Source organism: Malus sylvestris, chromosome 3 (assembly GCF_916048215.2).
Source record: "Malus sylvestris chromosome 3, drMalSylv7.2, whole genome shotgun sequence".
Lineage (NCBI taxonomy): Eukaryota > Viridiplantae > Streptophyta > Magnoliopsida > Rosales > Rosaceae > Malus > Malus sylvestris.
In genome coordinates this window covers 34,969,641-34,994,946 of record NC_062262.1, presented here as the reverse complement: position 1 = coordinate 34,994,946, position 25,306 = coordinate 34,969,641, and the positions used below count along the sequence as shown (strand labels likewise).

At 36.3% G+C, this 25,306-nt stretch overlaps 3 protein-coding genes, 1 non-coding gene and 1 pseudogene across 4 annotated transcripts; 2 read left to right on the top strand and 3 right to left on the bottom strand.

Moving 5' to 3' along the window:
- Positions 1-4,584: 4,584 nt before the first annotated feature.
- On the bottom strand, positions 4,585-6,064 carry LOC126616373 (rRNA-processing protein FYV7-like). Its single transcript, XM_050284428.1, has 3 exons — positions 5,758-6,064; positions 5,446-5,549; positions 4,585-5,152 (listed from the first exon to the last, which is right to left on the bottom strand). Exons 1-3 carry the CDS (start codon positions 5,930-5,932, stop codon positions 4,739-4,741), a joined length of 693 nt encoding a protein of 230 aa, XP_050140385.1. The 5' UTR covers positions 5,933-6,064; the 3' UTR covers positions 4,585-4,738.
- A 3,876-nt stretch (positions 6,065-9,940) lies between these two features.
- On the top strand, positions 9,941-12,761 carry LOC126616376 (protein NETWORKED 3C-like). Its single transcript, XM_050284431.1, has 2 exons — positions 9,941-10,045; positions 11,915-12,761. Exons 1-2 carry the CDS (start codon positions 9,958-9,960, stop codon positions 12,250-12,252), a joined length of 426 nt encoding a protein of 141 aa, XP_050140388.1. The 5' UTR covers positions 9,941-9,957; the 3' UTR covers positions 12,253-12,761.
- An 855-nt stretch (positions 12,762-13,616) lies between these two features.
- LOC126616374 (classical arabinogalactan protein 26-like) lies at positions 13,617-14,468 on the bottom strand. The gene has a single exon (XM_050284429.1). It carries the CDS (start codon positions 14,352-14,354, stop codon positions 13,833-13,835), a length of 522 nt encoding a protein of 173 aa, XP_050140386.1. The 5' UTR covers positions 14,355-14,468; the 3' UTR covers positions 13,617-13,832.
- Positions 14,469-16,622: 2,154 nt separating this feature from the next.
- On the top strand, positions 16,623-16,703 carry TRNAL-AAG (transfer RNA leucine (anticodon AAG)). The gene has a single exon. It is a non-coding gene; the product is annotated as a tRNA-Leu (tRNA).
- A 5,288-nt stretch (positions 16,704-21,991) lies between these two features.
- LOC126616375 (classical arabinogalactan protein 26-like) lies at positions 21,992-22,508 on the bottom strand (annotated as a pseudogene).
- Between the last annotated feature and the right edge of the window lie 2,798 nt (positions 22,509-25,306).

Sequence of the window (25,306 nt, the reverse complement as noted above, 5' to 3'; positions counted from 1 at the left end):
AAAAATCGAAGCTTTACCATTGCAAGTTTGCAACCAGCAACGAGCCTTCTTAGATTCCTTTCATACGCATCATGTTCATCCGCATACCGCCTCTGAACCTTTTACTATGTTTAATTTTCGTCAACGACCTCATTGATGCTAAAAAGGTTTTTGTGAAAGAAAACAAATTAAAAAAAAGTAGTTAACAAACGTTGCAAAGTTATAGAAGGCATAATTGATACATGTGGTCTAATATCTTAGTAGATATGGTGTTAAGTTTTCACCTATGCATTCCGATTTGAAATTCCTCCCTTTCTTAATTATTATATAGTTTTAAATCCTTCCCCGCTCCTTAATAATAGTAATTTAAAAAAAAAAAAGGTTTTTATCACAAATGGTCATTGAAATTGACCCTCACCATTAAGATGGTCTCTGAAATTGAAAATCAATCAATGTAATCATGAAAATAGGTTTCGCAAATCAATGTGGTCATTCCGTCACAATTCTGTTAAAAATTCCGTTAAGTGCTGATGTAGCACATAAATAGGCCCCACAATATTTACAAGTTTTTATCACAAATGATCCTTGAAATTGATCGACATCATTAAGATGGTCCCTGAAATTAATATCATCAAGATGGTCCTTGAAATCAATATGATCATTCCACCATAATTATGTAAATTTTTTTTGTTATGTACTGATGTAAGTTTAATAATTAATTAAAAAAATTGTTTAAATATCTTTTTGAACTATGAATTTTTTTTTTCTTATAGTAGGGCCTACTTGTAAGCCTATTTATCTTTTTGCACTATGAAGTTCTCTCTGTTCGCAACTTTTTTTTATCAACTATTAAATTGTTAAGCTTATTTGTAATTTCTTTAATTTAATTAGACTTGTGTGACTATTTTATGTGTCACATCGGCACATAATACAATTTTTGACAAAATTGTGATGGAAAGACTACAGTGATTTGAGACACTTACATTTTGATCAATTTTCAATTTCATGGACTATTTTGATGTCATGGGTCAATTTCAGAGACCATTTTGGTGTCGCGAGTCAATTTCAAGGACATTTTGTGAGAAAAAAATGATTTATGGGGCAAATTTATGTGCCACATTACATCAGCACTTAACAAAATTTTTAACAAAATTGTGATGAAATGACTACATTGATTTGCGACACCTATTTTTAGAGACCATATTGATTGATTTTCAATTTCAATGACCATCTTGATGGGGATGGTCAATTTCAGAATCATTTGTGATAAAAATCCAAAAATAAAAGGTATAATTGATGATATTGCTTCTGTCTTCTGCATTTCCATTACACTACACATTTCAATAAGGGTTGGCACGGGTCAAGCCGACCTAAATTTGGAGGGACCAGATCAAACTGGTTTTAAAATGAAATGGACCAGACCAAGTATAGTAATTTTGTTACGAAATTGACGAAAATGACCCCTTGTTCGTGTAAGAATACACCGAATACATATAACAATACATTTTGCATAAAGGCCTTTAAAATGTAACTATTAGTGGCCTTCAGGTATCCAAATATACTAGGAGGATCCTCGTTAGATTCTCTTTGTGAAAATCCCAGGGATCCTCCAATCACCTCCGTTCATCGTACATCATGCGGTCAGAAATCATTATAAATTTTTTTTATTTAAAATTGAATACAAACAGTGCCTGACAAAAACAGGCCGCACGATGTACAATGAACGGATGTGATTAGAGGATCCCCAGAATGCTCACAAAGAGGATCCTGCGAGGATCTTCACTCAAAGTATAAACCCTTTGGGGGCGTTTATTTGCCCTCTCTAAGTGTTACTGGACTAGACTGGACTAACTATTAGTCTAATTACGTGTTTGTTCCGTAGTGGGATTATGTTTAATGAGATTAAACGGAACTTGTATGGACAAACTCCTTCACTAGGAGTTCTTAGCGAGACCTCCCAATACTCATGGGATTGCTAAGACCTCGTTTGCTCCATCTTTGTATGCTCCGTCTCATCCTCTTTTTGCTCTCTGTTCTCTTCAGTACCGACAACCACCATCACACCACAACTCGTCAACTCTAGCGAGATCACACCACTAGCCCACCACCACTCTCTCTATCTCTCCTCACCCTGAACCCAAAATTTCGAACTGAGGAAGATCCTGCTCTTACCGTCGTTTGTCCAGCTCTAGCCATTTGCTTCGCTGTGCTTCAAACTCAACCTCGGACTTGTCGGCTTCGCACAATTGGCGGGATCTTGTGAACCCAGCGGTGGGTGAGCCGCCCAGTGCGCTTGAAGGAATATAGGAGGCTAAAAACATCGGAGCCTACGACGACAATAAAGACATTGGCTGGATTGGGATGACAGCGGCGTGTTCTCTGCCAAGAGCAGCGACTTGGGATTCTTGTTTTCATTTGGTTTTGATTTCGAACTGGGTTTAATGTGACCTGAAATTGACATTTGATTTGCTCTGCAATTGTTTGAATTATCTGTAGGTGTGGAATGAATTTTCAGGAGAGAAGAAGAGAAATTAAAAAAAGAAAAAGAGATTAAATAATAAAATAATAATATATGTTAGATTAAATAATATTATATTAGAATTTGTTATTATCTAGTTTCTTAGTCTGACACTGCACCAAACGCTTTATTAAATTAGTCTAGTTTAATTTAGTCTAAACTAGTCCAACTTAGTCCCTGAAGCTAGTCAAATTCGAGATAATCTGGTACAACAAATGCACGTTTGTTGTGCTCCATGCTCAACTGTTGGCTTCACGGAACCTCATGGCTCAAGCTAGTTTAGGCCTAGCTAGCCGCTAGTATATATATCCAGACTTAGAATCACTAATTAAGATAAGAGAGATTATATTCACACACCTCAAATTACTTCTCTCATACTTTTTTAATTTTTTAATATTTTTCTATCAAGTGTTAGTGGTGTGTAGAAAAAATTAAAAAATTAAAAGGGTATGGAAGAAGTAATTTGATGTGTGTGAATATAATCTCTCTTAAGATAAAGGGTGATTTTGGCACTTCTCGTCTAGTCCTCCATACACTGCTCATTTTTCGTAGAAAAAACTGACAAACTTAAGACTTTATCCCTGAATCACGACGGTTTATAACAATAAAAACATACGTACCAACTACCGAGACTAAAGTAAAACTTCATCAAAACACCCTTGACCAAATTCATACTTGTCAAAAGCAAGAAAAAAACCAGAAAACGTTGGTGAATGAGTGAGATGAGTGAGTGAATGTGGGGCAATCAAATTTGGCAGACATTTTTATTGGATGATGATGGCCACACGTTTGAGGGTATTGACTGATGATCATCATTTTTATTCTCCTCCTTTTTTTTTACCATAATTATTCTGGAGATTTCATCACCCTCTGCCCCTCTGATTTTACTGTTTCACTCCCAACCAACCCTATCAAAGTAAGTGTTGGTTGTATGATGATGGAAAGTTGCAAAATGGCCTCAGGTAAAGTTGCAATGCTTCAGACTTTCAGTCTGTGGCTTTGCCCAGTGGTTTTAAAGTTTGTACCAAAATTCTTTACTGCACCTGCAATCTACAACTCAAATCCTCTCACACATTCTTTTCAATTTCTGGCCATCGAGTTAAATGAATTTAAGAAGATCAATTGACAGAACTTAACAAGGGTGTTTAGGAGGTAAAAAGGAGTGTGTGGATAACATTATAAAAAAGGATGAAAGTAAATTATTGTGGAATCCGAGTACGCTATATATCGGATTCGGATCAGGTCAAATTGAATAAAATAGTTTAGGTTTTGGGAGGTGGGGCTCTAGCCGGTTCACTTCACCAACCTGATAATAATCCTTAGCTGGATTTCTGTTTATCAATACTTTAAACTAATCTAAATTGCTAAATTTGGGTGCACAGGAGAAGCACATCTGCTTCTAGCCAATGTTGTTTCAACACTCGTATTTGTAACAATATTCTACTTTATACTAATCCAAATTGCCCCGAGATGGATCTAGAGATTCCAAACTCAGGTGTGTAAGAGATAGCACAACTCTAACCGTGTGGTTACCCCACGTATGTCTCTCTCAACTCAAAAGAAAAATAAAACATAACGAAGATTAATGCATGGGCTTCAAATTGGTTGCTCTAAAATTGGAGCCCAAAAGCTTTGGACTCAAATGACCAAAAGACGTTTTGGACTCTAAACTCAAAAGTAGCTTCTAGGGAAAGTTGTATTGATACTGAGGAGCTTCTACTTCGGCAGAAGCATAACGGTGCGCAGCTTTGCCATTGCTGCAGGTTTGGAGCCAGCAGCGAGCCTCCTTAGACTCCTCTCATACTCATCATGTTCATCCGCATACCACCTCCGAACCGCCAACAACTTTCATGATCGAACACTGGCTCGTTTCATATCCATCTGCGTGTGCTGGTGCATGACAACAACATGACCGAAATGATCCTCGCTTGGTGCATGGCTGGTTCAGTCGTATCATATCAGCTAAACGAGTTCTTTTCCGTTGTAAGCTAGATGAGTTTCATAACTAATAGCATGCCTATGTTTGTCAAACAGAACTGAGATCAATAAGCACCAGCTATACAAAAAGAACCATTAGAACAATAATATGTAGAGAACCGATTCGCTGCCCTAACGGTATCAAAATTGTTTTTACATTGCTCCAGGAACTGGAATTGCTCCTACCAAGCTTAGTTGAGTAGTAATTCAATCAACAACGTTACCATTATCCAAATATCAAAACGAACTCTGAATCTTCGCTAACTACGTTTGCTTTGAGGAACCTTGAATAGTCTCCAGAAGATGCTGTATTCTGTACTTCATAACAGGCTGACCTTTACGCGTTTTCTTAAGCATCTTCTCTCTAGCAGACTTCCTTCGTGTTTCCACCTTTTCTCGCTCTTCCTTCTTCGCCTGAATAATCGCCTCCCTCTCCATTCTTGCCTTCTCTTCATCTTCATGTTTCATCTCATACACTTTGAATATACTACGAGCACCGTACTTGTTTTTCTTCTTGTCGTTCCTACTCATCTTAATACCACCTCCAGTTTCATTCTCCTTTCTACTATCATCTCCAGTTCCGTTCTCCATTTCACTACCACATTCAGTCTCGTTCTCCTTCTTACTAACATACTCCGTTCCGCCCTCCTTTTTACCATATTCGGTTTCAATCTCCTCCTGTACGTCAAAAAATAAAGGGAACTTTAACGAAAAACTCCTGGTATTGTTCACTTTAACGAAAAACCATATTTTTACACTAAAAAATCAATCATGTTACTATTCACTTTACCCTTTATTTTGTCATTATCGTTAAAACTCAAAGTTTTCAAGCCTTTTTCGTTAGTTTTTCTAAAAATAAACAACCCCAAACTGTGCTTTCACAACAGGATTTCAATTGGGTTTTCTTAACAACAATTCTTGTCCCTAAGTTCAAACAAAATCCAATGAAACTTAAGCCAAAGAAATCAAACCTCGAAGCGCCTTATCGCCAATGGAGGATTGCCCTGCTGTTGCTTCAGTGACTTCTTATACTTGTTCACATACTTGGAATTCTTGTAGAACTCTTTCTGCTTCTCTGATACAAAATCAGAACGAACCCAGTTCGTTAAAATCATAATAAATTCATACCCAACAATCAAATTAAATAAAATTAAAAGAAGATCATATAAACAGGAAAATTATTGAAACAGAAACAAATAAAAATTAAAAAATTGAAAGAAAAAAAAAAGCAAAATTGAACAGAGTATAATCAAAATGAAATTGAAAGAGATGGCTTTTTATACTGATCAAAGCTGGGTTGAAGTAGCTGCTGTTCGATTTGGCGTTCGCGAAGGCCTCGAGTGAAAGCCCTTGCCCGCCCATCCTCCTCATGTTCTTCTTCTTCTTCTTCATGCTATTCGATCTCGAGCCGTTGAATTTCTCTCTGTTTTCTTCGTGCTTTGGGTGTCGATTCATCATTGCTGAGCGGAATTGGAAAAGATTTAGAAATTGATGAAGGAATTGGGGAAGGCGGACGAATTGGAAACCCTAATTTGCAGGCCAAAGTACTTTTGAGCCGTTGGATTTGCGTCGACGGCTATGATTTCTTAGTCTGGAAGAGAGGGATATGCAGAAAATCCGACGGCTATGATTTGAATCGACGGAAATAGACGATTTGATCTCATTTGCATGATGAGAGATTTTCCAGTGATACGGAATACGGGCACATACTACATATGTTATCATACAAGTGGAGAAATACTCGAAACAAAGACTTTCCTCTACTTGTATAATATTATATATTGAAAAATAAATTCCAATTTGTTGACTATTACTTATCAAATCTTGCTCTATAATTTGGTTTGATCTTGTAGTTCAAATAATTTTGTATCATGACGTATTCGTAATAAAATGGTGCACCGTCCCTTATTTCGGGCTCATTGAAAAATCTCTTGTGTATGACAACTCTCATACACACGCTTAGAGCGAGAAGAGAGTCTATAAAGGATACATAATACCAGAATGAACGGTTGCTCTCTAAATTTATAGCGAGTGTCCATATACAAAATGTTTTTTTTAACAACTTTTGCTAGGTTAACTTAGCAAACATGTACATTTTTAACATTCTATCATCAATTTTTTATTTATTTATTTATTTTTTTGTCGAAAGGATAGACTTTATTATAATCTAATTGTAATTTTTACATCTTCAACAAGAATATTAAAAATGAATTAGGTAAGGGTGACTGCCTACTAGCTAGATAGTAGATAAAGTTTCACTAAATTTGTGATTAGATTAGGATTCGTTATCCTATTTGCAGTACGAAATTACTTTGGTACAAAAAGGCCACATGGTAGAACAAACCAATAATATTATTACCAAAGAAAAAGATAGGTAGAGATGTATGTTAACGTGACTTAATCAAAATTGTTCAAATAAAAGATGAGAAAATGAGAGAGAGATTATGATGGGAGAGAATCCTCCTCCCTCAAAACCGGTATTGCAATACATGCACGATTTCAAAGACATGCATGCATCTCATCTGTATTTATAGAAAAGGAAAAACTATATGCATGGTATAATTGCTATGCTAATACGGAAAAGTACGTGATATTTTCTTATGTGATAAACCCTAATAAGGAAATCTAAACAAGGAAAAAACTGCAAATAAGGAAAATTTTAAGCAAAGGAAAAAACTACTCATATGGAAAAGTATATAATTTTTCAATAAAAGTTTTAAGAGACTTAACAAATATTAATAGTATATAATAAAACTTAACAGCCTACCAACCATGGCTATTAAATTTTTTCAAATACTATTTAAGCCGCAACTCAATTTTACCATTGCATCGACCCTCAACACAAATATTAATACAAATCAAACGAGGACCAACGATTTGATCCGTCCGAAGCTCCAATTTGAGCTTATTGCAACTTACATTATACAAGTTGGCCTTGGCACTTTCAATGCGGCTTTTCTACGGATCCATTCAAATCATACTACTTGCGCATCGACACTGGCAGCAGCCTCTTATGGAATCTCAGTGAGGATAGTCAAAAGCCTCGAAACGAATGCTTTCGTAGCAAGGTGCCTCCTTACCCTAACAGCCAGTCCAAATCTTATCAGCCTCTCCCTCGCGGTCGCCATCCTCTTTGCAAACCAGGCAATGCGTCGGGGATTTCTACTCCCAGGACATTACGTACATGAGCAGCTCCGCCATCTGTACCATTCCGCAGGCACAATCTTCTCGCGATATTAACTTTTTGATTATGTTCTTTTGATACGAACAAAACGTTGAGACCTCGGTGCAAGAGTGATTGTCTGCTTTTAACAATTTAACATAGAAGTCTTTTTGTAGAGTACTAAACTATTTAGACACACAAAACTAACCTCGTTACTGACACTCTCTAATAGAGGTCAATTTTGTGTGTTTGCATGAATATTATTTTTGACATAACATATGCTTTTAGAGGATCAACAAATATGTCATTTTTATGTCTAAAATGAGCACTACTGATTCTTATACATATAGATATTTTTGCATTTGCAGACCCCCTTCATAAGATTTTTGTTTGGTTGCTTGCTTGCTTGCTTGCAGGTGAAACTTTCCATTTTTTGTCAACCATTGGGCGGAAGGAGCCCGTTGAAGGCATAGTGTTTGGTGTTGTAAAAACTAAACCAAACAATGAAGCAATAAAGAAATACACAACACATGTGACTTTAGAGTTCCTTCAATATAGGAAGACCTCTCTAACAATGGAAGTTTTATTGAATTCCAATGAATACAAGAGAACCCACAAAATCAAAGTGCTCTCATATATACAAACTTATGCCTCTCAAACTCTCAGACAAAACCTCTCCAAAAGCCATTGGTAGGATTTTTACAACTCATGTGAATGCGATAAAAAATCTCCTATTTTACTTGCAAGAATCACAAGGTTATTGTAGTATAAACGGATTTCGCAAGGTCATCTCCACAGGGATTATTAAATAATTCGAACTAATCAGATTTCATTTAATTATTGTAAAATAGAAATTGAAGTGAGTGATTTTATAACCTAATTAAAATAAAAACGAATTTTATAAATTAAAATAAACAATCTGCAATATTAGGATTAGAGGGAAGAAAACAGTTTTGAGAAAATCAAATTAAGGAAGCACTAGGGTTCCACCATCACCTAGCAATCCTATGAATTTTTACCAATTACTTATGATCTACACATGCCACTTTGAAGGTTAGATTTTCATAATTTATATTCTACTTGGAACCTCCAACATAGAACGTATATCTAACATGCAACCTGTCCGGACGTTCGGATCAAATCTAAACATGAAAGACTCATTATGTTTTATGAAAATCCTTTGAAAAACCATGCAATCCTTAAGACGTGATATTCATCTTAAGAGAAATTACAATTATTAATCACAAGAAGCCAGCGTCAATTTCAAGGAATCTTCCGACCAAAATTGCATCAAATTACTTTTCTAAAGATCCTAATGGTGATCAGGCATTAAGACAATTAGATAGTTTTTATCCCGGTGATTAACAATTCAAAGTACGCATGCAATCAATCATAAGAAATTAAATAAAAATCACATATTCATGCTAAGGTTCAAGGCTTCGCCCTAGCAATAGAAATTAGTTCCGCATATTCATAACTGAAATCATAGAAATATCTATTAAGAAAAGGATTGAAAACACCTTCAAGTAGAAAATCTTCAAAATCCTAGCACTTCTCTCTGTCTCCAATATTGCATAAAATAAAGCGTAATATCAAACTGTAGACGGCTAAGCAATATATTTGCCAAGCCTCCTCCCAAAACCCTAGAAAACATAACCCTAAATTAAATGATAAAAATTCGTCTAAAATCTAAACAGCCACGTTTTGGCCCATAAGCTGCTCCAAAACTGGCCCAATATAGCTGGATTTAATGTTTGGACTATTCTGAACACTTTTCCAGAAGGCCACGAACCCATCCGAGGTCATCTTGGGCTCCAAAAACGCAATTTAAGCCCAAAAACGTCACTTTCCAGCACTGCGCACTGCTTCTTTATTTCATCGTCAGAAAATCACCGCTTGGTGGAATAATCCCAAATTTTGATACGATCAAGCTAAATGACTCACGAACGTCCTCCAACTGGAATTACTCCAAAATTCGTCCATTTGATCCTGTTTTGCTCCAGAGGAAGCCGAAAGTCCTATATTGAAAATACAATTCAAAGTATCAAAATTCTTCCAAAATATTAACCAAAATATACTAAGATTAGGGTAAAATATATAATATAAAATCTACTCATCAGCCATCTATACAAAACCTCTCCCAAATCAATCAAGCTGGTTAAGTGAAAAAGTTACGACACATGTTTTTATGTTTATGTATGATTAGTTTGAGATACTGTTGTATAACATTTGAGTGTAGATAATTTCTCTTGTGAATGAAAGCTGTGAAATTTGAGTGTGTAAAGTTTTGAACTTGAAAGGTAGAAAAAGGTGAGAAGAAATGACGATGCAGCAGATGACACACTGGTGGTTGTACGACAGTCACAGCATCTCCAAAAGCTCCCCATGGCTTCAAACCACTCTCTCTGGTACCAATTTTTATCTGTATTAATTTGTGACCGTTGACATAGTTCTAAACTTCTGAAATTTCGAAGTCTGGTGCTTGGTTTTTTAATAATTGAGGTGGTGGAGTAGGGGGACAATATAAAGTATGAAACTTTTATGCAATTTGAGTGAATAAAGTTGGGAGAATGGTTGGTGACATTGGAAATTGATTACCCAGTTGGGTTTTTTTTTTCAAAACAAAGACATGTGAATTTGTTCTCCTTCATTAGTATGGACCTCTTGATCCCTTGCTCAGAGCAGGATGGAGGCAGAATAATGTACCTGCTCTAGTTTCATACACCGTGACCTGAAATAGGAAACCAGGTGTATGAAACGGGGGAAGGAAAGTCTCTCAGGTGGAGGGATCCTACACACGACGGAGTGGTAGACTAGGAACTAGAAACATGTGTTATAACCATAGCTCAAATGAACAACATCACGTGAGGGCGGAGGGGGCGTTGAGGGGGAGCGAAAGGTGCAGTCGCATAGGATCCTAAATTTTTGCCATCTAACATCATGTAATAATGTTCTATATTTAAAAAAAAGAAGATTTGTTAGCACTTTAAAACCGCATTATGCAATCCTTATTAGAGATTTTTTTTTCTTTCTAAATATAAAAACTTGCAGTACAATGAGATATTTTGTGTGTTTAATAACACCCTAAAAACGAAAGTTTCTTAATTTTATTATATAACAACGTTATACATTCAAGTAAAACTTTAAAGTTAGAGGTTTGAAGTTTTTTTTCACGTTTGGTTGTCTATGATAAAACCGCTTTTGATTATTTATTGAATGTTATGTTTGTAGATCTTTTTACTTTTCATTAATGACACTTGTAAACATACAATCAGTGAGTGCTAAAGTTTGTTTTTATTTTTTTTAATTTTTTTTATAATAAATGATATTATATACACTAAGGATGTGGGGGAGTGGGCTAACAATAATGTGGTTTAAATTCGTCCTTGACGATAATTGAACCGAAGACCTCTCACTTCCAAGTGAAGAGGAATACCACTAGACCGTAGTACTAAGTGGCTTTGTTTTGATTTAAGTGAATGTTTTATAATATCAATATATCGTCATACTTTTATTAATACTTAAAAATATCTTAAGAAGGGTCAATTTTACAAATTTCGCACATGACCCTCAAAATTTTAGAGACAACCTTGCGTGAGTATGTAACGATCACACTAAAATTTCTCCAGGGTGAAGGGGTACCCCATTACACATGATGGAATGGTAGACTAGGAGGAACTAGATGGGATAGGGGTGGGGAAATTAACCCTGGATTTCACCCACCAAGAGGATGTACTATATCTTATCATCATGTGACTCTAGTTCTTAGGTCATATGTAAAGTCACGGTTTTGATGATTAGATACAGTACAATACTGGGTCCTAATGGTGATCCTCACTGCTGTTACTGTACTCCACAGAAAATTGTTAAATTCTGCTTTTTCTATTTACCCTTCCAGAATGATTTTACTCTGTAGACTTTATGTGCTCTGTTTATGTTTATGGCTTCCTTATGTTTTGGACCCACTTGAATCTAGTTATTTCCAAAAAAACCTTATTAGGCACATAATGCATCTTCTTATTTCTATTTTACAAGACTATTGTATCTTAAACTATTCTAATTTAAGGGGAGGGAGGGTCCGAGCTCGGGTACAAGAGGGGGAACGCCGTCGTAACTAACTTAACACACATCTGGAACACCTAATGTAAATCTATCAGTGTGTCCATAATTCTAAGTGAAATTGTAGCGTTTACCAATTTGTTCATGTGAACTATTCAATTCACCAGATGTTTTCTTTTGGAGAAAATTGATGGATGTTTATTTTTTTTCAATGGCAGAGCTAGAGCACAAGACAGAGGCCATGCTAAAGCTGATTCAGGAAGAACCAGATTCATTTGCTCAATGTGCTGAGATGTATTACAAAAAGCGGCCGAAGCTGATCAGCATTGTGGAAGAATTCTATCACATTCACCGTTCTTTGGCTGAGCGGTATGATCAAGTGAAGTCTGATTCCGGAACACGCTTGCTGACAACGATAGGGTCTCCATTCTCTTCAACCAAATGTTACTCTGAGAAGTCGATAAGCGTTGTGGATTTGAGCTTCGATAGCCACACGAAAACCTGTGATGAACCTGAGAGGAGCCTTCCGAGTCTGAAGTTGATGATCGGAGGATGAACCCCGAGTTGATGAAGAAACAAAAGAGAATGCATTGAGCAGGGTTAGCAAAGACGAGGTGAGGAAATTGAGGGAAACGATAGCGAGGCTCGAGGAAGAGAACAGAACTCAGAAGGATGAACTGCCGCAGAAAGATGAAGTGAAGAGAGAGGTCATAAGACAGTTGAGTTTAGCAGTGGATATGGTCAAAGAGGAGAATGTGGAGCTAAGAAAGAACTGTTTTGCCAGAGAATCGCCGAATAATTCGAGCCCCTTTGCGCTCAACAAATGCACCGGGACATTTTTGAGGAAGTTGTTTAACAGGTCTCCAAAGTCTCATGGAACAATTGTTGCACTCTAGATGTTGTGTTCTACATGTTTGCAGTTTGTATAATTTGTAGTACACATTTTAGATAGATGTGTCAATATAAAGGGGGCTCTCCCCTCTAATTTAATCCAATTAGCAACTCTCTTTAAGTGTTTTCTTTGTAACTACTTTTCAATTATTGTTATTATTCTTCTTGTGTTAATTGCATTGCATGTAGCTGAATCATTGTCTTTTATTCAAGTAATATTGATATAAATCATAAGGGAAGAACTCTCAGATAGCACTATTAGCCCTCGTTTGATAGAGATGATTGGCTTGAGTAGGACTATTCACTATATTGAAGACATTTTAGAGGAACAAATGGATGACAAATTTCTTATTTTGTCCATGTTGAAGGTTACTTATGAGGAAAAGATATTACTAATCCTCACGAAAATGGTAGGATTAAAAGGGACAACTGTTTTTCATGAGTAACATTCAATTCATTCGATCAAATGGCTGAAAATTGAAATGAGAGTGTGAAAGGGGCATGTGGATTTGCCATCCATTTCAAATATAGCGAATAATCCTATCCAAGCCAATTCTTTCTATCAAACGAGGCCTTACTGTAGATATTTTCTCAAATAGCACTACTTACTATAGCAGATAGAAGACACCGACAATTAAAAAAAAACATAATGATATATCAAATTGACAGAAATAAATTCGAGGAGAAAAAATGTGAGCGGAAATTACTTTCCCTGTCACTAAAGTAAATAGTCTTGTTATACTAGAATGTTGCAACATCAAGAATATCAACATCCTTGACAACATTCTCGTATAACAAGACTATTTACTCCAATAACAGGTAAAGTAATTTTTGCTCACGTTTTTTCTTCTCGAATTTATTTTTGTCAATTTGATTAAATAAATAAAAGAGAAAGTAAGGAGCTCAAATAATAAGATTGTGCATAAAAGGATAAAGAAGTATGTGAAAACCATTTTCTCAATGATATTCCTACTTAAGAACAATAATTAACAACAATAATTGAAAAGTAATTATGTTTTGAGAGGAAGGTAAAGGGCAGAGAATGACTTAAATCATGAGAACTTCAATACACATGACAGAAAATTACAACTTTTTTTTTTTTTTTTTAAACTCTTTTAGATACCTAATCACAATCCATGACAAAATCAACTCACACTAAATCACTCTATAAAACTAAAATAGTTTACAAACATAAAGTGGAAACCACTAGTTACAATAATTTAATCTCTCACCCCAAAATCTGCATTACACATACACAAAAGACCAAGCCAGCAAGCCAAGAAAGAACATTACATTTATAGGCAGAGATGAAGTGACAGAAACTGCATAGGAAACTGGGCGAGAGCCTGATGGAGCAAGAGCCTGGTCTGGTCCAGGAGCAACATTGACCTCCGGGTTCGGTGGGCTCGGACTCGCAGGGATGGTGGGAAGAGAAGACTCAGATGGAGAGAGAGGCACACCACCAGGAGATGGAAACAACGGAGAAATATCAGGAGAAAGGGTTGGAGAGGAAGATAGAGGAGCAGAAAGGGTTGGAGAAAGGGTTGGAGAGGAAGATAGAGGAGAAAGGGTTGGAGAGGAAGATAGAGGAGCAGAAAGGGTTGGAGAAAGGGTTGGAGAGGAAGATAGAGGAGCACCCGGAAGAAATGCTGGTGCAGCTGATATGCTTGAAAACTGTGTTTCTGGCTGGGATTGTAAGGCTAGTGAGGAGTGAGAAGCCATGGAAAGTATGAAGATTGCCAAGAATGATGTCCAAAAGGAAGCCATTAATGATGGTATGATTGATCAAGTTCACAAGAGTAGTATGGAGCTTCAATAAATGTATTTTTTTGGGGATGAGAGAGAGGGGATGTAAAGAAAGAGTAAAGGAGTTTGGGGAGAGTGTAAGGCTTAAAAGGTGTTGTGAGAAAGTGGTGGTGGGGACAGAAATATTATTGTGTGATAATGGAATATCGTCACGTGGTATAATCAATTTACGTCTTGAATAATAAAGAACAATTAACTTGAGGTGAGTAACCAACTAATTAGTTGGCTACGCCACTCTCACAAAGAGTGAGATTGTGTGCATTATGAAATTAGATGATACAAAAATACAGTAAGATCCGTTCCTTTCTTACCCAAGTTTCTGTTCGAACATGGGTTGATTTTAAAATCAACCGACATCTACTCATATTATAACACATAGACTGATTATGACTGTATTCAAATGTTAATTATATAATAATTACATAGTGGGGACAGAACACAAAGTGCCAAATATAATCGGAAGCTGGCTATGGTAATACAGCTCTGCATGTTTTGCTAAAGGACAAGGCTTGATTTGTGATTTTCTTTCTGTACAGCATGAGCATGAGATGTCTATCTTTTTGCCCTTAAAGTCTTTACATTTTTCTGCTGCCTGAGTCCGTGAACCTGTTATTAGGGTTTTAAACCTTGTCACGAGACTTTGCAGCAGTAACTGAACGACAGTTCATAGTTGCATTCTATGTTGGTAACTTGTGATGACTACAAATGAGTAAGTTTGTACTCTTTGTTTACTGGCTTTTAAAACATTGCAAATTGTAAACCGGACACGCATACGTATCATCCATATTTAATTGTAAGTTACAGTGTAACACATGCACAAAAATTATATATACCCCTCATTCTTCCCGTAAAAAGTAAAGTTTCAGCACACGCATCAAACTTCGGTTTCTCGGGGTCAGCTTATGATCAAACAATGATGACTGAATGATTCTGATTCCTTTCCAGTTGCTGTGGTGGTTCAAAATCTTTGGGTTTGTTGTGTATAATATTCTGATCATGGATCTGCTTTTCTGACCGTTAAGCATGCTTTGATTCCGGTCGCCGGTAGATTTGGTAAAATAATTGGTTTATTGATGGTGAAGAAAGAGAGCATCTGTGTAGAAAGTAGAATGATGGGCTGTGGTATTTTGGAAGCATATTGGAAGTTACTGGCAGACAGCTTAGTAGAGCATGTGGTTTCTCTTTATTTGCTCCCTTTTTGAAAGTGCAGCTTCCTTTTGGTGTTGGATTAATATCTCTACGGTGCGGTAGCGGCGCCGGTAATAATTTCAGACACGACATATTTATACACGATTAGAAATTCGCTCGAATAAAACATATGCAACAAATTGACAATTTTTTTGACGAGTAATATGAGTTATTTAATATTTGTATATCATTTTGCGTTTACAGTCAAGATTTTAGCTTAATGTCTTTGACAACTTTTCAGTGATTGTCACGTTATTACGGACGATTACAATCCATTTATGTTATAACATGTGATTGATTTATTAGGATGAACTACTAATTTAGTCCTTAAATTATCATTTCAATAAAAATTAGGTTCTTAAACTATTTTTTTAGAAAAATCAGTCCTTAAATTATAAAAATCTACCAATTACATACCTAATATTATATTCGAAGCTACTATATTCAATTTTCCGTAAATTTAAGTTACGTTACTTGCATGACATACACATTGGAGGGTAGATTGGTAGTTTTCAATAAAAAAATATTGTATGGAGTTAACTTTGGAGGGTAAATTGGTAGTTTTCCATAAGAAATAGTGTAAGTTAACTTCGGATGGTAAATTAGATGTTAGATTCGCAACCTCTATGAAATGTTAAGGGCTTATAAGCAAGAAAATGACGGTATTACACTCCAAAGTGTGTTAAGTGAATTAAGTTGACGAAAAATTGGATAAAATAGCTTTGAATGTAATAGTAGGGATGAAATTAGCAGTTTTTAATGAATTTAAGAACTTATTTTACCGAAAAAATAATTCAGAAACCTAATTTTCACGAAGGTGATAATTCAGAGACTAAATTGATAGTTCACCCTAATATTATAGATTCATAACATATCCTTTATATCGTCTACTCATAGTCATATCATATCATGAAAATTAGTGACACGTAATATGATCACCATACTCAAAAGATTCTAATCAAGCAAGGCCTTCACGATCCGGTAAGCAACAACTATGTGGGATTTATATATAAAGACTTTTTCAAAATTCTTTCGTCAAGTGTTGAGATGGCCGAGTTGGTCTAAGGCGCCAGATTAAGGTTCTGGTCCGAAAGGGCGTGGGTTCAAATCCCACTCTCAACAATTTCTTTTTCTTCCCTTTTGTTTTTAATACCCGAAGGCCTAGTTGGCTTCATATTGTTGGAAGCCCTAAAATTTTGGGCTTAATACAGATTCATTGTTTGGAAACCCTAAAATTTCTGGTGGATGATCCCTATAGGATGGCAATTTGGCCTGCAAGTAGGGGTGCAACTCGGACGGGTTGGACGGGTTGAACATGATCGGGTTTGGGTTGGCCCAACCTAAATTGCACCCCAAATTGCAAGAGAAGCCTTGTAAAAGTATTTAGAGATTTAACAAGATTTGCACATATCTTTAGCATTTACATGTATGTGAAGAACCAATGTCATGCATGCATGTAACCCAACTATTATGATTGAACATTTTTGTTTATACTTTCCGTAAAGAAAATCTAACGCTACAACCAACTTCCTCTCCCCCCCCCTCTCCATCACCATCCCCACTGCCGCCCCTATACAATTGTCGGTTGGAGGCGAACAACCTACCTCCGATCAAAAGGAGCAGAGGCGAACCACTGTTAGGGTGTCCGTAAAGAAAATCTAACGCTACAACCAACTTCCTCTTCCCCCCCCTCTCCATCACCATCCCCACTGCCGCCCCTATACAATTGTCGGTTGGAGGCGAACAACCTACCTCCGATCAAAAGGAGCAGGGGCGAACCACTGTTAGGGTGTCTGCAGCGGTGATGCTTCTCCCCCCTCCCCCACCCAAAGTAATTCATGAAAACTCAAATATTTACTGATGTGGCTGCCCTACAATATATGAGGGCTCGTTCGTAAGTATATTTAAAATCACTGAAAGTGCTTTTAATACGAGTACTTTTAGAACCAATTTTCAGTAAAAATGCAAGTATACCCTAGAAAAGTATTTGAAATGCAAGTATACCCTAGAAAAGTATTTGAAGTGCCACAACTGAATTTCCCCTCCCCCTATCCATCGCCACCCCCTGCGATTTTTAAAACCAATCCTAATTATGTAGGTAATTACATATTTACTATCAATGGAAAAATAGTCATACAATTTGAGTTTAAATCCGCACACAATAAATATTGGGTAGTTAAGTTATAAATCGTTGCCTGTAGCTGAATTATTGTCTTTTATTCAAGTAATATTGATATAAATTATAAGGGAAGAACTCTAAGATAGCACTGTTAGACCTTGTTTGATAGAGATGATTAGCTTGGATATGACTATTCACCATATTAAATTTATTTTAAAGAAAGAAATGGATTTCTTATTTTGACCAAGTTGAAGATTACTCATGAAGAAGGGAACAACTATATTCTTCATGAGTAACCTTCAAGTTGGACAAAATAAGGAATTTGTCATTTATTTCTTCATTTAAATTAATACCTTTAATAGAGTGAATAGTCATTCCAAACTAATCCTTTCTATGAAACGAGGCCTTATTGTAGTAATTTTCTCGAATAGCACAACTTACTATTAGCATATCGACAACACTGATAATAGAATAACATATTGATACTTTATTTATGCAATATCAAGACTATCAACATCTTTGACAACATTCTAATATAACCAGACTATTTACTACAATGATAGGGGAAGTAATTTCCGCTCACCATTTTTTTGCTTGTGTTTATTTTTGTCATTTTAAATTTTAATTCAATAAATAAAATGAGAATAAGAAACTCAAATAATAAGATTGTGCATAAAAAGAAAAGAAGGGTAAGAAAACCATTTAATAATTAATAACAATAATTGAAAAGTAATTATGTTTTGAGAGGAAGGTAAAAGGCAGAGAATTACATGAATCATGAGAACTTCAATACATGCAGACAATTACAACTCTTAGTTTTTTTCTTTCTAAAAACTCTTTTGGATACAATAATCCTAATCACAATCCATGTCAAAATTAACAATTCCACGACCTGCATTCAACAATACTTGGCCACTCAAATGATGAGTAGGAATTCCTACTTAAAATTGTTCGTTACCAATTTATAGAACTTCGTGTTTATAATCGGAATCATTCATAATATAAATCACCTTATAAAGATTTGCTCTGCAAAAAATCATTTAAAACTAAGGTTGTTTAATCATTGAACGGTATAAAAACAGATGAACGGAATTGGTAAAAGCATTATGAACCATCTATATATTTGCTAGAATAGATTGACTAAACGATCTTATTTTTAATTCTTTTTTTTTTTGCAGAGATGATCCTTACTGTTAATTACATTGCAATGTTTGGGAATTGAAGGGAAAATCAAGAAGAAAGGATTAAAAAAAGGATGAACACAGAGATATTAGAGAGAGAAATAGGATTTGTATTGACTGATTGAATGAAGATTACACACTCTATTTTTATAAGAGAAATCCTAACTACTCTAACCAAATACTAACAACCTTACTAACTGTATTACACTTGTACCCTTAATACTCCCCCCCCCAATCTCAACTGGGGTATCCCAATTTGAGATTGTAGCAAAGTCTCAAATAGCAAACACTGAAATATGAACAAATGGACGCGCTGCAGATGCAGCAAATTGAGCTTGCTTTGGCTCCTCAAGTTCTTCTCAATTCACCTTCCATTATTGAATGATCTTGTTCAGCAAAAGCTGCAGCCACACAGCCGTGGAAAAATTTAAGCTGCTTTTCTGCTTCCACATTCTGTGCAACCTCTGCACTCTGCAGATCAGCCAACTGGCCTTTGATTCTGTAAGCCTCCGAAAGCTCTTCTTGAAGATTCACATTATCGCTGGTGCAAGCAGCTAGCTTCTTTTTCAAGTTTTCAATTTCCTGCTCCAAGCCAGCTTTGAAAATGCATCTTAGTGGCTACAACAAGGTAACTTGGACCAGCTTGTTGCATACACAATTGTTCAAAGTCGAGAACACAGACCAACAACTGCAGAGTTATTAAGGCATCCACACTTACAACCATAAGTCCTTCAATCTCCACCATACATTCAATGCTGCAATGCATCATCTGTTTTTCTTCCTGTATGTCCACAAACCAACTTAAAAGGAATCAAAGAACAGCCTCTTATAAAGTTGTAACACACCCTCATGCCGGTTATAACAATTTCTTGAGGGTTTACCCTTCGTGGGATTTACCGTCCACAATCTCATGCATCTTGGCTTCGGCCTTTAATATTTACAAAAAACAGAAAATTAATAAACTATAGTGTGACATCGGCCTTAACTATAGCACCACGGGATCACCCTTTGTGGATTTTACCAAAAAACAACTTCTTTGAACAATGGCATCGGCCTTCACAATTTCAACAACTGAAAATCAACATCTATGTAGGATTACCCTTCATGGGATTTACCTACTCAAAACACGGGATTTCCCTTCGTGGGATTTACCGTTAACAACTTCTTCTAACTTCATCGTATAACCGGACTTATTGTAGATTCATGCTAACAACTGAGCTGGTTAGACTCGACATTATAGGCTGAGAGGAAAAATTACTGCACAAAACTCCTCAACAGAATTGCAGAAAATTAGTGAAGCAAAGAGACAAGAATTGGATACTGCAAAATTTGTTGAGTAATTCTACAATGAACACCCTAAAGATACCACTAGCAATCCTACTCGCACGAACCCAAAGCGATGTTGCAGTTACCAGTCCTGGACCACCTTCTGACCCTTCACCCCAGTTTTATGATGAAGTCAACATGCAACATTCTATAAAAACTGCACCTTATGAGTTTCATGATGACGCTAAATTCCAGCGTTCTACTAGCCTTCAGTCACCACCTAAGTTTCATGATGAAGTCAATGGCCAGCATTCTACTAACAATGCATCACCGCCCATTTCACCAAACATATCAAGATTTGCAGAAAAATCAAATCCAATATAACTGCAGTATATTAGTGAGAGAGAAAGAATTGGACACCATACACATTGCATAATCCAGCAGTGACCAATATTCTTGAATCCAAATATCACAAATACTGATCTTGAAGCAATGACCAATCTTGAATCCAAATATCACAAATATCACATTAATATCCCAGAGAAGATTCACAAGAAAGATAAACAAAATAGTGAACATTTTCTTACTGAAACATTTAATCAAACAGGTTATATGCACTGTGAAAACCATAAATCAAGAACCTGATAAGAACTTCAATCTTGACCCACTTCCATTCTTCAAGATTTCATCTTTGTCGTCTCCAATGGTGACTTACTTGTCTTCTTCACTCTCTATCTCTCTCTCCTCTCTCTATACAAAAAAATTGAAAGCAAACTGTGAGAAAGCAATTGCAAAAGCTGAGAGCTTTGACAACTTCCTGCTGTGAAATGGATAGTCTCTGCTAGTTTATGGAGATGAGCGCACCGTTTGGAGGCCCGATCGGTTCTAACTCTAATGCTGCCGAAGCCCAGCAGAACAGGGACTCGAACATGACGTCGGCGGAGCAGTTGGTGCTTGAACTTAGCAACCCCCAACTTTGTGAAAACGCACTCCTTGAACTCTCCAAGAAGAGATAATTATTTCAAGATTTGGCAATAGATTCAGTTCCTCAAGAACTGAAGATTGGTGTCAAAGGATGTTTGTGGATTTTTACCCAGAAGATGGACAGCGGTGGAGAGCTACAATTCTTGGAGGCGGTGGAGGCGTCGGTGGAGAAATCTCCGAACCAGAACAATCAACCCAACAATCGCAACAATCGTAACAATCGTAGAAAAATCAACCCAAGAACAATCACGGAAGCACTGAAAATTTAATGGAAATTTGAAGAGAAACTAAACTAGGAAAAAAATGTAAACTACTACCAAGAGAAACCACTAGAATCCATGGCGTGAGCCTAGTGGCTCTGATACTATGTTAACTACATTGCAATGTTTGAGAATTGAAGGGAAAATCAAGAAGAAATGATTAACAGAAGGATGAACACAAAGATATTAGAGAGAGAAATAGGATTTGTATTGACTGATTGAATGAAGATTACACATTCTATTTTTATAAGAGAAATCCTAACTACACTAACCAAATACTAACAACCTTTCTAACTGTATTTCTAACTGTATCACACTTGTACCCTTAATACTTACAGTGTGATTGATTATATGAACGGTTTTTATTATATGCACAACGCTTTGTGATTCAAATACTAAGAGTTTTGAGTAAGAATTTATACTCATCTTTGAGTAGCCAAGTAATGTTTACCCTGCATTTACCTAACATCATATTAAACCACTCTATAAAACTAACTAAAATTAGTTTACAAACATAAAGTGGAAACCACTAGTTACAATAATCGAACCTCTTCACCACTCTTCTTTTCTTTTGTTTTTTTTCCTTCCCAGCTACCGTTACCACAAAAATCTGCATTACACTTACACAAAAGACCAAACCAGCAAGCCAAGAAAGAACATTACATTTATAGGCAGTGATGAGGTGACAGAAACTGCATGGGAAACTAGGGGAGAGCCTGATGGAGCAAGAGCCGGGCCTGGTTCAGGAGCAAGAGCCGGGCCTGGTTCAGGGACAAGAGCAGGGTCTGGTTCAGGAGCAACATTGACCTCCGGGTTAGGCGGGCTCGGATTCGCAGGTTTGTGAGAAGAGAAGACTCGGATGGAGAGAGAGGCACACCACCAGGAGACGGAAACAATGGAGAAATGTCAGGAGATAGGGTTGGGGAGGAAGATAAAGGAGCACCTGGAAGCAATGCTAGTGCAGCTGATATGCTTGAAAACTGTGTTTCTGGTTGGGACTGTAAGGCTAATGAGGAGTGAGAAGCCATGAAAAGTATGAAGATTGCCAAGAAGGATGACCTAAAGGAAGACATTAATGATGGTATGATTGATCAAGTTCGCCAGAATAGTCTTGAGCTTCAATGATGTATGTTTTTGGGAATGAGAGAGAGAGGATGAAAAGAAAGAGTAAAGGAGTCGGGGAGAGTGTATGGCTAAAAAAAAGGGAAAACTAATGAAAAGGGCTTGAAAACTTTGAGTTTTAACGATAAGGACAAAATAAAGGGTAAAATGAATATTACCAGGTTTGACTTTTTAGTATAAAAATGTGGTTTTTCGTTAAAGTGAACAGTACCGCAGACTTTTTGTTAAAACTCCCTAAAAAAAAGGCTGTCGTGAGAAAATGGTGGTGAAGACAGATAAAATTTATTTTCGATTTTAACCCTTTGAATATTATACCACATAGGAACCTTCTTTGGCTGGGCCTAAATAGCTTTGTTTAGAATTTTCAGGATGATCGGAACACGGAGTAGTACATCACATGTCATTATACAAATGGCGGGATATATGTGTTAAAAAGTTAATAATTTAAAAAATAAAATTTCTCACCACTTATATAGAAACACTTGGTATACCACTCGTGTTCTGCTCATAATGAAAATTTTCTCGTTCTCTGGACCTAAATCAAAAGACTCCATAAAAAACACTGGAAAGCTTAATAACATTAGACTCTTGTGAGGGCACTCGCAGAGCCAAGTACAAGGCTTCCCCAGACTATTGCGTAAGGAGAGTTTTGATTTTTTAAGCTTAAAAATATTACTGTTTTTGAGCTATTTTACACTTAGCAAATGAAAATTTTAAATCTTAAAGCTACTTTTAAGGAAAATAAGAACTAATAAATATTAAATAAACTTATCACTTTAACTAATATTATAATCTAACACTAGTAAATTAAAACTTCCATACTACAAATGATTCCTTATCTTATTCACTTGAAAGTTTTGAAGGCTATAAGCCTAGAAAACATAGTATATGGCACGCCCCAACCCAGATACCCAAATGACACGTGGCTGGCACATGCTAGCCGACACTCGAGAGCGACGAAAGCCATAAATATATGAATATGCAAGAACATAAGGAAACATGTAATCGAAAAGTCATGTAAGAAACAACAATCATAAAGAATATTCAAACGCTAAAGAAATAATAATAATAAGAGTCAGTCATAATATAAGGAGAATATCCAACTGTCAACAATCCGAAAGAAATGGTGCACGAATATGTTTAGAGCATCCTACTGAAAGAGAGTACTAGTGAAATGAAAGACATTAAGTTACAATTATTCGTAAGGAAATCTCACGCAAGCAGGAGAACACAAGATCACTGGTAGGAAAATGCCTCGAAGCTCGGATCGTATTTCTCGTCACTAAAAGATTAAAAATTTGATTTTGTAGTAATAATTATAGCTTAACCCATCCACCAAATAATTTCTGACTATGTCATTATCTGAGGTTGTGACTCAATCACAGCGGATGAGCTTGAACCCACTATTCACGTAATCAAGTCGTGTTGAGACTGACTTTTACATCAGACTTGTTTGATAGCAACTAAACGGGGGTTTAACTTTATTCAAGATGAAATAAAAAGAAGTACGATGATTGATCCTGAAAGCCAACATTTTTACGTGCATGTTACTTCAGGGAGGAAGTCTTAGTTATCTTTATGAGAAGAACTTGCACATCACGAAAATGTTTTCTTGTTTTTTTTCATTAAATAAAATAAAATATTCAGAAAAAAGAAGAAGAAGAAGAATGTGGATGTTACACGCGTGAGATCATTAATTAAGGAAATTAATAATTAAAACAGTTAAACGGGAAACCTAGTTTCTGTTACTTACGGAATGTTGGACAATTAATTAGTTTAATCCAATGAAATTATTAATTTCATTGAATATTGGTTAGTAGAAATATATAAAACCAACCCACACTACCACTAGCATTGGTGTTTATATAATACTCTCTTCTTCCCACTTAAGATCGAGAAAGTGCCAAAACAATATACACACCATTGAAATGCAGGAACATAATCGGTAGTAATTATCGTCGGAACCAGGCCTTCCGGCCTAACCATGGCTGGATGTCCGAAGGACCAGCTTCGACGATGATTACAACCTTAGTCCTAGAAAGAGATGATTGTCTTGCCTCTCTATGGAATAAATACTCCTACGACCGTCTCCACCTCCACCTTCAAAAGCAATTTTGTGAGCTTCCTCACATGTCGTTTTCCAACCTCTTGCCCCACATACGTGCCCTACTTAGAGGACTATGTGTCCCACTTCAGTATTAGTCCAATGTAGAAAGAGAAATGTGGAGTCTGCAAAATATTGAGTCTCCAAGAAATGGATTGTGATTGTGAAGGCAAAAAATGTTGGTGGTTCCCACGAGATGGAGGAGTATTTTGGAGGCTTTTTGGTGGTGGCCACCGGGAAGCAACCGATCCGTATACTCAGTGGCGAAGCCAGAAATAGTTAGGAGGACGGGCGGAATTTAAAACCGTAAAAGGTCCCAAAAAATTGTAGGCAATATTAATGTCATTCATAATTAAGGTTAAAGGTTCTAAAAGATGCTAGGTCTAGACGGCCGGCGAACTTAAGCCTAGTGCCTAGACAGATTTGAGTAAATTTATTTATATATCATCTAACGCCTAGGCGGGAACCTAGACGTATTTGAGTAAATTGATTATGTATCATACATAAGTGTCTTACACCTTAAAAAATTATACTTGTATTGAAGCTTCAATTTTATATTTAATTAAGCTTATTATTTAACATTATTATCAAAAAATTTATTTTAATAATTTAGTGAATATGATAGTATGAGAAAAGTACACTTCTTACAGTGAGTTACTATTTTTCATAAAACTCTAAACTCTAGATTA

Coding starts and splice junctions, on each gene's coding strand:
- LOC126616373 (XM_050284428.1), bottom strand. CDS start 5,932: ATGATGAATCGACACCCAAAGCACGAAGAAAACAGAGAGAAATTCAAC. Junction 5,550..5,757: donor CTTCAACCCAGCTTTGATCA/GTATAAAAAGCC, acceptor ATTTTGTATCAG/AGAAGCAGAAAGAGTTCTAC. Junction 5,153..5,445: donor TGGCGATAAGGCGCTTCGAG/GTTTGATTTCTT, acceptor TTTGACGTACAG/GAGGAGATTGAAACCGAATA.
- LOC126616376 (XM_050284431.1), top strand. CDS start 9,958: ATGACGATGCAGCAGATGACACACTGGTGGTTGTACGACAGTCACAGC. Junction 10,046..11,914: donor GCTTCAAACCACTCTCTCTG/GTACCAATTTTT, acceptor TTTCAATGGCAG/AGCTAGAGCACAAGACAGAG.
- LOC126616374 (XM_050284429.1), bottom strand. CDS start 14,354: ATGGCTTCCTTTTGGACATCATTCTTGGCAATCTTCATACTTTCCATG.